This window comes from Cheilinus undulatus, linkage group 16, assembly GCF_018320785.1.
Source record: "Cheilinus undulatus linkage group 16, ASM1832078v1, whole genome shotgun sequence".
Taxonomy (NCBI): Eukaryota; Metazoa; Chordata; class Actinopteri; order Labriformes; family Labridae; genus Cheilinus; species Cheilinus undulatus.
Window position 1 is genome coordinate 36,374,137 of NC_054880.1, and position 12,310 is coordinate 36,386,446.

The 12,310-nt window shown below is 39.5% G+C and overlaps 1 protein-coding gene across 1 annotated transcript in view; it reads left to right on the forward strand.

Annotated features, from left to right (window-relative positions):
- The window catches only part of LOC121523230 (rap guanine nucleotide exchange factor 5-like), a 105,911-nt gene that overhangs the window by 76,768 nt on the left and 16,833 nt on the right, over positions 1-12,310 (forward strand). The window contains exons 12-18 of the mRNA XM_041808021.1: positions 3,579-3,657; positions 3,739-3,883; positions 6,942-7,033; positions 7,121-7,151; positions 8,499-8,577; positions 8,885-9,034; positions 11,168-11,265. Coding sequence (XP_041663955.1) covers positions 3,579-3,657; positions 3,739-3,883; positions 6,942-7,033; positions 7,121-7,151; positions 8,499-8,577; positions 8,885-9,034; positions 11,168-11,265 — 674 coding nt within the window. The remainder of the gene's footprint in view (positions 1-3,578; positions 3,658-3,738; positions 3,884-6,941; positions 7,034-7,120; positions 7,152-8,498; positions 8,578-8,884; positions 9,035-11,167; positions 11,266-12,310) is intronic.

Genomic DNA, 12,310 nt, shown 5'->3' on the forward strand with positions numbered 1-12,310 from the left:
TGCAATACGAAGCATTTGGGAAGGGCAGGACTTTTCAAAAATTTCACTGCAGGTGATTAGAAATCCAAAAACGTATTTTCCATCATGAAAGGCTTTCTCTGCTGTTCTTTACACTTTATATAATAAGGAAATGGGGTCCACTTATGATGACAGAGCTGGTATACTGTTAAAAATAGTTGCCAATGCTCTGCTGATTCCATGTGGAACTGTGATGGATGCCACCTTTGCAATAAGACGGTTGTTGAAATTTCATCCTTGCTGGATATTCCAAAGTCAACTGTTAGGGATATTATTAGAAAGTGTAAGCATTTAGGGACAACAGCAACTCAGCCACAAAGCAGAAGACCACATAAAATCACACAATGGGGTTAACAATTACTAAAGCACATGGTGTGTCAAAGTCGCCAACTCTCTGCTGATCCCAAAGAGTGTTGAACTTCTGCTCACATGAATGTATGCACAGAAAATGTGCTGCGGAGCTTCATGAATGGGTTTCCATGGCCAAGCAGCTGCATGCAAGCCTCACGTCCCCAAGTCCAACACCAAGCATCAGATAAAGTGGTGTAAAGCACACCGACACTGGACTGTGGAGCCGTGGAAACTTGTTTGCTGGATTGATGGGACACGCTTCTCTGTTTGGCTGTGAGATGGGCGAGTCTGGGTTTGACAGATGCTAGGAAAAGATTTCCTGCCCGACTGCAGTGTGCCCTGGTCTCCAGTGAAGGTCTAGTCTTAATGCTTCAGCATACCAAGACATTTTGGACAATGCTATTCTTCCAACTTTGTGGCAACAGTTTGGGGAAGGCCCTTCTCTATTCCACCATGACTTTACCCCAGTGCACAAAATTAGGACTATAGAGACATGAATTTGATGAGTTTGTTGTGGAAGAACTTGACTGACCCGCACAGAGCCCTGACCTCAACCCCATCAAGCCCCTTTGGGATGAACTGGAATGGAGATTGTGATCCTGACCTTCCTGCCCAACATCAATGCTTGACCTCATAAATGCTCCACAGAATGAATGGGCACAAATTCCCGCAGAAACACTCAAAAATCTTGTGGAAAGACATCCAATAAGAGTGGAGCTGTTATAGCTGCAAAAAGGGGCCCAACTTCATATTAAACAACCCCTGTTGTTATAATGGTCAGTCAGCCAGATAATGTTGTCTTTATAGTGTTTATCGTGTACCTCCATGTAGTCTGTCATGTAGATAATAAGCTCATTTAGAGTTATTATATGGTTTTTTTCCCATAAGGATTTGTTGCTTCCAAAGGGAAGGAAGAGCTCATAGCCATCCCTGGGACGGCTGTAATAAATAAACTTTGATGTAGCCAACATGGTAGCAACGAGTAGCATTTAAAAAAAAAAGATCCACATGACACAGAGCAGCATTATCATTCATTTAATGTCATGTTTGGGGCTAACTGATGACTGTAGGTCCAATATTCACTCTCACTTTGGTCTCCATCCAACTCCCGAGGGAAATATCCGGCTTTTTTAGTGCCTAAGTGCTCCGCTGTGTTCACCAGCTTGTCACTAACTTTATCTGTGTGCTTATGGTGCTGAGCAGGTAGCGTAAAGAGTTTATAGAGCTTTTTCTCTGGAAACAGAAGCTTGTTGCAGACCAGAAATGCCAGTTATTCAGTGATGTGGTGCACTGGAAAACAATGAGCAGAAAGAAGTTATCTGAAGGACTTTTGACCTTTTACTGTGTTTTTTCCAGAAGTAGTTTCTGTTTTTACAAAGCTTTTCTTCTTCTATCCATTTATTTTAATTAGTACAACTTTAAAATGAGTTTGGAGGAAAAAGAGATAGAAAATGGAAAGTATTGTTTGTTAAATCAGTGTGTTTCAGTAGCAAAGGAATCCATTCATTGATACTTGATGAGTGTCATTATGTAGGGATTTACCATATTCAACCAAATACAGCGCCTGTGTGTAACTTTTTTAACTTTTCTTGAACAAATTCACTCCTTTTTAAAAAAAATGATCTCCTTTAGTCTGATCAATGTCTTCTCCTGATTATTTATCTGTTCTGAAAACCATCAGCTGCCCACTTAACCATTCCCTGGTGCCTTGTATGGAATCTACCAACCAATCAGTGGCGTTTTTCAAACCTTTCGGAATCGGGATCAGAATCCAGTTTTATTGACGCATACATTTTCACGTGCAAGGAATGTGACTTGGTGTTTCGTGCATTTATATAACCCATAAAATCTGTTAAAACATGCATTATATCTGTCTGCCATTTATGGGTTTCAGTAGGAGTCTGTAGGTGGAGGGGGGAGGACCAGAGTACTGTTCATCAGGCTGACAGCTAAGGGGGCGGCCTCAAAAAGTCCAGGGTGAGAGTGGTAGGCTGCAATTTCTTCCTCCACATCTCAGCGTCCTGGAGGAGTACAGGTCATAAAGGGATGGCAGCCAATCACCCTCTCTGCAGAGCGGGTGATACGCTGCAGCCTATTCCTGTCCCTTGCTGTGGCGGCTGAATACCAGACTGTGATGGAGGAGGTGAGGATGGACTCAACTTGATGACGGCGGTGTGGAAGTGCATCCTCTGTTGAGCCTTTGATGAGGGAGCTGATGTTGTTGTCACTGAGGGTTTGGAGGCAGAGGCATGGGAGGCACCATCCTTCCCAAAGTCTACTACCATCTCCAGGTTGTTTGGACTGCACCAGGTGACCAGATGGTCTAACTCCCACCAATAGGCAAACTCTTCCCCATCAGAAATGAGTCCGGTGAGAGTTTGCAAATTTGAGGAGCTTGACGGACTCTTGACTGGAGGTGCAGCTGTTGGTGTACAAGTAGAGGAGTCAGAGACATGTTCCTCAGCTTCACCTGCCTCCTGTCCGACAGGAAGTCTGAGATCCACCTGCAGGTGGAGTCATGTAAGCTTGAAGAGCTTGTTCTGTAGCAGAACCAGGACTATTGTATTAGAAGCAGAGCTGATATACACAAACAGACTCCTGTTGTAGGTTCCTGCTGAATCCGGATGCTGAAGGAGGAAGTTGAGGGACAGGTTGACTGAGTCGTCTACAGATGTGTTGGCTCCATAGGCAAACTGCATAGAGCCCACGAATCTGAGGTTCCATTATAAATGTGAGCCGGTGCTCATCCTAAAGAGCATTTGCACAGCAAAATAGTATTCTCCCTAGAAGTGATTGAGAACAAAGCCACTCTCTTTTTAATAAGTCAGATAGTGTAAATCTGCTAAATGATATTCAGACTTTTCTATCCTACAGGTGAGATATTCTTGTGTAGCAATGACAAGGTTATAGGCAGTGCAAAATTAGTTTTCTAATGTGGTCTTGGGTGTCTTCCACCCTTGACACTTTTTGTTTATGATATGAAAATTTAATGGCAGTGATATGCATTGTTCAGTTTTATCATTAGGTATGTCTACATAGCTCACATTTGATGCAAAACACAGCAACCTGCATTGGATCTATTTGAAAAAGCTACTTCAACCCCAGCCACGACTATGACAGACAAAGCTTCCCCATACTGTTTGTGTTGTAAATCCAAAAATTACCAAAAGAGACTCATAATTGTCTGCTAATGTGTCTCTTTGTTTCAGAAATGCTGCTGGATGACTTCCTGTTGACCTACCTGGTGTTCATGTCCACCAATGACCTCTGCCAGGCTCTACTGGGACAATATCCTTACTGACTGGAAAACACAATCACACACATCTTTACCCTTACACCGTCTGTCTTTGTCTCCTTGACTGCTCTCACTTATAGCAGCGCTCGCTGCAGGGGCCAGGAGGAGGGCAAAGACGCCCTCTTCAGGAAGCGTAAGGTACTGCAGTTGGTGTCCCACTGGAGCAGACTCTACAAGGACTTCCTCAAAGAAGAGGAGCATGTCAGGAGCTTTATGAAGGTATAACATCGCTCCTCTCCATCATCATATCTGTTTCTTTCTCTCTCTCTCTCTCTCTCTCTCTCTCTCTCTCTCTCTCAGACTGTTTTCTGTTGAATGATTGAACGGCTCACATCCTCTGGTGTCCTTTCACATGTCTCTCATTCATCTTCATTTGTCTCTGTCTTGTTCTAAAAGTGTGCTCTCCTTCCTCCATGCGCAGACAGAACATCAAGCTTATGTGAAGAAAGAGAGGGAGCAGTGTCTGTGTGCTTGCTGATCTTTTTGTCTTCTGCCTCTCCTTTCATCTGAGTTTGAGTGATCTCCCATGGGAGAGCACTGTTGATGTTTTTATCTCATCCTTCTGACAAAGAAAACTCATGAAAACAGAAAAAAAGAGAGTAGTCTTCTTGAGGAAGCCTGGTTAGACCATGATATAAGGCTGGATATTATTCTTATAAAATCAAATACACTGACACCAGTACAATCATTATTATAATGTATGCTGATAATTCTTTTACACTTCTTTGTCTTTCTGAGTGCAAATAATGACTAACATCTCATAACATCCTGAGGAATCTTAGTGAATAAAGAGTCATACTCAACAATAACAGAACTAAAATACTAGGTTTTTAATGTGTCCCAGTTTTAGAATCTGTTTTTCCCTTCAGAGAAATCTGTTGTCTTATGATCATATTTATTGCTTTATATGAATTTAAACTGAGAGTAAAATTTTTTGTTTTAATTGAAACATAAGGATTTTTGAAAATGTGGGTGTAAGAAAATATCACACAGTGACTACTGTGATGTTTTTTTCATGAATACTAATGTTCTTGGAGAATATTTTTGTCTATTAAACAGAAATTTAAAGTGAAACCAGTGGACTAGTCCTACAGGAAAAAACAGACAGAGAGGTGAACTTATTAAGCCTCAAGTTCCTTCAGCAAAACTTTGACTGACCCTAAAAAAACAATTAAACAGTATAACATGTTCTCTTTATTATTCATACTTCAGTAGATAAAGTGCCTATAGAAAGTATTCACCCTATTTGATGTTTTTTGCCTTTAGTTAGTTTTATAAATCAATCATAATTTGCCTTTTTTTGGCAAAAAAAAATACAAACAAATCTCTTTCATGTGAAATTGGAAACAGATTTCTACAAATTAATGTTAATTGAATGAAAATATGTAATGTAAACAGCATTAGTTAATAAGTATTCCTGGCTACCATTACACCACAAAGACAAAAGAACACTCCAAGCAACTCGGAGTAAAATTTTTTGAAAATTAAAAGTTTAGCGATTGAGACATAACAATAATGAAAACATGTTCTGCTTTTTATTGCTTTTGTAGGGTCAGTCAGGGTTTGGCTGAGGGAAGACTGAGTCTTCGGCCACTCTGTCGGTTTCTCCCCTCACTGGTCTCAATTTAACCCCCCCAATAATTACAGTGCAAACAGTGACTGAATTAGTTAAGGATTGAACCACACCATTATTTTAGTTTCTAATCAATGTATGGACCAGTAGTTCTCAACTGGCCAAGCACCAGGAACCACCTCTGCCCCCTTATGAGAAATCGGGACCCAAAATTAAAAAAAAAAAAAAAGTTAAACCATTCAAATTTTTATACAGAAAATTGTTTCGAGGACAAAAGATGGAGATGGAGGAAAGTAACCTCACAGCACAGAAAACTGGTGGCTGGACTTCAGTTAAACGGCAGTTACACTGATGTTTGTTTAGGTGAAAGAAAAGAGTGAGCCAGATAATAGTTCCTCATAAATGCTCAACAACTCATAATAAATCAATAAATGAAGCCTTTTAAAGTGTGAAAATAAATTTTGGCGTGCGCATTACCTCCAACCCTTGGGGCTTAAGCCCCCGTTTTCCAATCATTATGATGTCCCTGGATATGAGATGTTACTTAACGAAGATTTTTACAGATAAGTTCTTTTTAATAAAAAAAAAATGACATTTCTGTTCTTTTTTATTGTGTATGACTGAACTCTTCTCCAAGGACATGCTGTTTGGGATGACAGCAAGTGTCATAAACTTGATATGATAATTGTGAAATTAAATTTAACTGAGACATTGTGTTTTATACGTTCTAAAATGAATCCCTCGTAACATCTACAATTAACATCATTTTCATTTTTAGAAATATAAATCAATAAAACATCTGATGGACATATTTTGTCACACTTCTCTTTGGTTTATAAAGATGTAGCATCCTTCTATAAATTGACTCCAAAAATAAGCCAGCACAGAATATCAGTGTGGTAATGTTATGAAACCTCTTAAATCAAAATGCTGCTTCTATCTGCTGTCTTTTATTTCTGTTTTTCCACATAAAACAGCTGAACAGACTCTGAATCACCATGACCAACACCATAACACATGAACCCATCCACACACACCGATCACTTGTCCCTCTGTAACCTGACAGCTGCATTGCACTGTGCCACGTTGCCACGGAAACCAAAGTGCGAGGGTTGGCATGGGTATAATCTCATAAGGGGTGCGTAACCCAGGTGATGGTTGCCTAGTAACAGAGGAATGAGAGAGGGGAATTGGGATGAGAGGCGATGGCGGGTCAATGTCAGCGATAAGCAGGTGTGTGAAGTGTGTGTACGCTGTAGCTGCTACGGTTTGTGGTAACAGACTTTCACTTGGACACTACAGTGTGTCTAATCACCCATGAAAGTACAGGATACAGAATTAACCTGACGCTTGTTCATGTGCGCTACCTACTCAGCGTCATTTACACATGATGCTTCTGTTATCATCTGCACAGAGCATGTCATCTTAATGCCATGTGGTGTTAAAATGTGAGTTCCAGTCATCCTCATGGACTTATGTGTTATTACTCATCGCACTTCTGCCATACTGTTAGTTTTGCTCTCTTTCCACTGTGTGTAGATTATTGTAAAAGACTGCTTGACAAACATGTAAATATGTTGTCATTTTGGACTAACCATTACAGACTGAGGCTTCACACCAAAATCCAAGAAACAGACTTTATGATGACTTTGATACCTCCATTGCTGCCATAAAAAGTTTATTCCTATTCTTGTTTTCTTTCAGACCCTGTACAGGTGTGTGCTAGAAGACCTGTATGAGTTCCCCACACTTGAGAAAGACCTGAAAGAGTTCCAGAAACTTCTACGTCGTAGACAGTGAGTGTGCATGTCTCAGCACAAGGAGTTTAAATTTGAAATACATATTTTTGTGCATATGCACTCACAGTTTATTTCTTTTCACAGCACTGTGGATGACTGTCCACCTAATCAGAAGGTAAGTCAGAACCAGGGGTTAATAATGACTTTAGTACTGCTTCACACTGTCAGCTAAGAAAATGCAAAAGTATTAAAAAGGCTAACTCTCTACTTGTGGTTTGGGTCCCAAGAGTAGGTTCACAGAGATATTTTCAATGTCTATGAAAATGTTATTTTTTAAAAGTATATCCCGAGTGCTGTTAAACAGAGCAAGGATTTTTTAGCACAGCTTTTTCAAACATCCTAGCTCTATTTATTAGAAAAATTTTTTTTTCTTGATTATTAGTCCCTCTGATGCTAATAGTCAGTTGTGTCTCCTTTCCTGGATAACAGCCTGCAGTCGTTTGCTGTAGTTTTCAACAAGACTCAGACTCGTCTCCTGAGGATTCCCAACCCTTTCCTCTTTGGCCAGTCTCTTAAGCTCCTCCAGATCTGATGGTCTTCTGGCATGGGCCTTGGTGGACTCCTTCTTGGTCCATTCCTGTGCAGGGCTCTAGTGATGGTCTTCTTTGAGACTACAACTCCTAGCTTGGCTAAGTCCTCCACTAGTGTCTTGGCAGGTGTTCTGGGGTCTTTAGACACATCTCTCACTAGTTTTCTTTCCAGTGTCTTTGACATCTTTCTCTTTCTACCTCTGCCAGGCTTGTTCCGGACTGTGTAGCTCTCTTTGACTTTCTTGATAATCCTTCTCACCACAGATCTTGACACTTGGAAATGCTGTGATAACTTTGTAGATCCTTCTCCTGCTCTGTGAGCATCAACAATTCTTTTTCACCAGTCTAAACTGATTTCTTTGGTTTTTGCCAAAATGTTTTCTCCAGCTCAGCTCAAACCTTTACTGTAGTTTTTAGACTGTGTGTAAATGTGAAGATAACCCTCAGCTTAACTTGATTTTACAAACTTTGAGCATTACTAAGTTAAAGCAGTGGTCGTGTTATACCTTCCTTGCTCTGTTTAATGGCACTTGGGAAATACTTTTCTAAAAACTACATTTTCATAGGGTGGTTAATAACTTCATACTCATCTGTAAGTGCATCATATGCTTTGTATGCTTTGTTGTATATGTGATGCTTTAAAAATGTCCAAATTTGGGTTGTAACTTCTCACTTGGGCGTAGGTGATGGGTCCTGAGGTCAGACCACTTGACAACCGATCTAAATAGAATATATAAGCATTTCTAATCTTACACCCCACGTAAGAAAACCTGCAGACAAAACAAGGGAAACTCAGCATGCAGTAAATTATTCATTGAACCTTGATTATCCTCTATCTATGATCTTGGAAAGCCGAAATAGAAATAGAAACTTGATGACTATGACTGTCTTACTCTGCTCCACATCTTCATGTTCTGCTCTTTTTCTTTCAGAGTAAACAAACGTATCAGCAGCTGAGTTTGAAGGAAAACTGTTTACAACTGAGAAGCCCACCAGCAGAGACCAGAGAGGGTGAGCAACAAACACATGAACATGCACAATTCAGAATACACAGCGGTCTGCCTTAGACTGAACACAATCATGCATAATGACAGTCTGAGTTATAATTTCATGCATAATATCCACACATGCAGATTGCCTAAATACAGGGTGTTTAATTTAGTCTTTTTAAGCACTCTACAAAGATTAACTGAAGTCCCTCTCTAGATTTTCTTCTGCTTCTGTGCCACTTGGATTTCAAGTATTTCAGGCCTTTAGTTTTTCTTCCTGTGCAATATTTAACATGTTTTGAGTGATATACTTTCTATGTGTGTCGCAGTAATATGCTGCGTCTACGTGAGCGCTGACTCCTACCTGAGCGTTCACACACACCCCTCGCTAGAGGCCCACGAGCTGCTGAGGATTGTGGGTCTGAAGATGGACAGAGCAGAAGAAGACATGGTGCTCACTGTGGTGTCCCACACTGGAGGTACAGCATGCACAGAAACGCACAAAGAAATGCATGCACCATTATAAGCACTTTAACAGAAGTATTTATTTATGTTCTAAACCAGTGGGTCAGACTTTAATCACATAAAAGTCAAAAGTGTTTTCCTCTATTTTTGAAAAATTAAAAGCTATGATTGGTTTGTTTGTGTTTGATATAGAACAGGAACTTTTAAGGGTTTATCAGTTATGCTCTACTATTGATTTGAGTCTATTCACCTATTATTTTTAAAGCTATTAATTTTTACATTTATTTCAGCTTAAAGATCATTAATATTGAGCAGAAATGTCTCTATTGCTACCTGATTTCACTACGCTCCTCAATATTTTATAATATTAATTTATGATATAATTCAATGTTTTATGTTATCCAAAAACGTGCAAAATTGTTCAAAACTGGTTTCATCATTAAATGCAAGACAGGCTATATCCAGTCAGAAAAATCCAAACAGAGTCATCATCTAGAACAGTGGTGCTTTCCAAAATAACAAAAAGAAATTTAACATGATTTAAAGTGGTACATTTTGTCCATTATTTTTAAAGTGTTGTTATTGTTATTAAGTGAACATTTTGCATAAATATAAGTTAAATATACAAAAGTAACTTAAATGTGCATTTGTACATGTTGCTGTGTGCAACATCCTACGCTTTAACCCCCTCCAGGGAAGGTTGGGGTCCCCCATCTCTAACGCTGTTATTTCAGGGGTCCCGGGCTGAAAAGTTTGGGAACCCCTGCTCTAGAGAGATGAAAAAACAAAATTATAATGGGCATAAGTAAAACTGGATACCTTGAAATTTCATCGGGGTTTAATAAAGTATCTATCTAAATGGTACATTTTTGTCTACAAATGTCTTATTAGGGGAAAAATTTCAAATCAGACACCCCAAAAAACCTTTTTGTGCATCAGAACCAATTTTGTTGCTATTCCTTGAAATATCCACAACTGTGCTTGAAAATAAACCCCCAGCCACCTGACATTTTTTTTAATTACTATTTTTCATAACTCTTTTCAAAAAAGAAAACAACGACTGTGACTGCTTGTCATCGAACTGGTATCTAAAGAGTTAAAGCCCAATAAACATTCAAATATATGGTAGTTTTGGTTAGGACTGAAGTTGATGGAAAGCTGATATTTTTAAGTAATGTTTTTCGCAGTGGACATTTTTGTCCTGAATAGCTTATTAGGGTAGTAAATTTGAATACCGTAGGGTTACAATTGCTACTTTGAACTAATTAATCTTCCTTATTTAAAATGAACATTAACTACATGTGCTGTGTCATATATATAAACTATTTAAACCCTCTTTATTAACTTAAGCTCATTACCTTCTATTTTTTCCTCTTAACTTTCTATTTAAACTATTTTCCTTGACTAAGCTGATTATTTAAACGTTTCTGTGTTCCAAGTGGCCCAGCTATCAGATATTATCTGTGAACTGAAAAATAAAGTTCTCTGAAAGTCCAATAATAAAGCTTGCCAATATTTCCTGCAGGCTATGGTAGACATTTTGCACTCAGATATGATCAGCTGACAGCCAGCTGATCCCAGTTATCCCAGTAGCACCTCCCAGCTCCTACAGCCAATCACAGCTCTTTCTCTTTAACCAGCATTGTATTTATATATGACGTACTTCTCACTAATCCCTGCTCACATTAATGCTGATGAACCACGCTGCTGCTGCTGCTGGCAAAGCTTAACCTCCTCCACCCCAGCCTCCTCTTTTATAGCATAAAGCTTGTTGCACCCTCATATTCAGATACATGCTACTATGGATTCATTGCTTTGAACTAACTTCATAGTATTCAATATTGTGGTTTCTAGCCATGCGCTCCCTGGAAAGTCAAAGCATGCTGCTTGTCTAACCCAGGAAGAATCTTTTGAGCAGAGCCTTCTCCGCCAATTAAAACTGTAGATCTATTTTGCAATAAAATGGTAAAATGTATGATGAGAGTGTTACTGACTGAAATAATGTTAGTGATCTTAAAAAAATTTCATCTTGGGCAATAGCCCTACGAAAGTAAACCAGTGTAGCTCTGTTTGTGGATCAACATGTCTACAGTCTTTGCTTTAAGTTATCATCATCTCTCTGTTCTCTCTCCTGTATGCTCCTGCAGAGCGGAGGGTGTTGCAGCCCAGCGACTGTGTGTACTCAGAGTCTCTGACCCCACAGGGAAAGCTCATGGTCTGTCGCAGGGACCTGACTGAGATCTTGGTATGTAAATGTCCTGATCTGTCAGTGTTTGGTAACGTTGTAAAGTTACTTTATCTGTCACTGATTTACACACTGAGAGAAGGGAGTAACAGTATAATCGTACTGCCAAAAATTACAAATCTTTCCCGTACAGGACAGGACAACACATTGTCTGAATGTATTCAACATTTGACAGCATATCAGACACAGGGAATAGGAGAAGGGGACAGGGTTTTTGGTCAGTGATCGTATAGGTTTGCTCAGATTTTCTCATAAAGTCAGGAACAAGCAGAAAAAGGGGTTCAGTTTATGCCGTTTACAGGAACAAAATCACTGTTAAGTTAGGCCACTTTTATTTACCTGCCCTAGTGGCCAGTAATTTGAGCAAATTCACTAGACACTGCCCAGAAGTACCTGCGTTTGACTGGTGCTAAGTTACCAGCCTGGTGACAATGACTAAAATCATCACAGGCTCTTGACCTTCCTGGGGATATTACTACAAAGTAAATGTTGTCCTCTCTGCCATCTTGGTAGATGAATTAGCAAGCTATGCATGCACGCTCACACAGCTTTAAGTTTTCTTTACACTAGTATTTTCTTTTCTGTTGTTTTGGCAGCAAACAAGAGGGCAGGAATGGATTACTGTTACAAAAAAAAGCTAACTAAATAACATTTTAAAAAAGCAAGACAGCAGTAGTGCTTCTGGTAAACCTCAAACTACCAGTGCTCCCAAAAGTACTCCCAAAAAGGGGCGGGGTTTAAGACAAAAAAACACACAGGCATAAATGACCCAGGACATGGCATTCAGGATGGCTTGAAAAATAAAAAAGGACTTCAATTCATAGGGCTATAAGCATGAAGAATACGTTTCAGTGTAGTGAAGTGACACGACATCCTGAGAGGTGAATGAAATCATTCTGAGTGCCTGGACCTGGATCGGTTTTAGGAATGTTTTAGTCCCTTTTCCTAATAATGGATTACATTAATTGTAGAACTACCATGTTTCATTACACATTACAACACAAATGTAATCAAGAGTACTCCAGCAGATTACCTTGCTATTCGT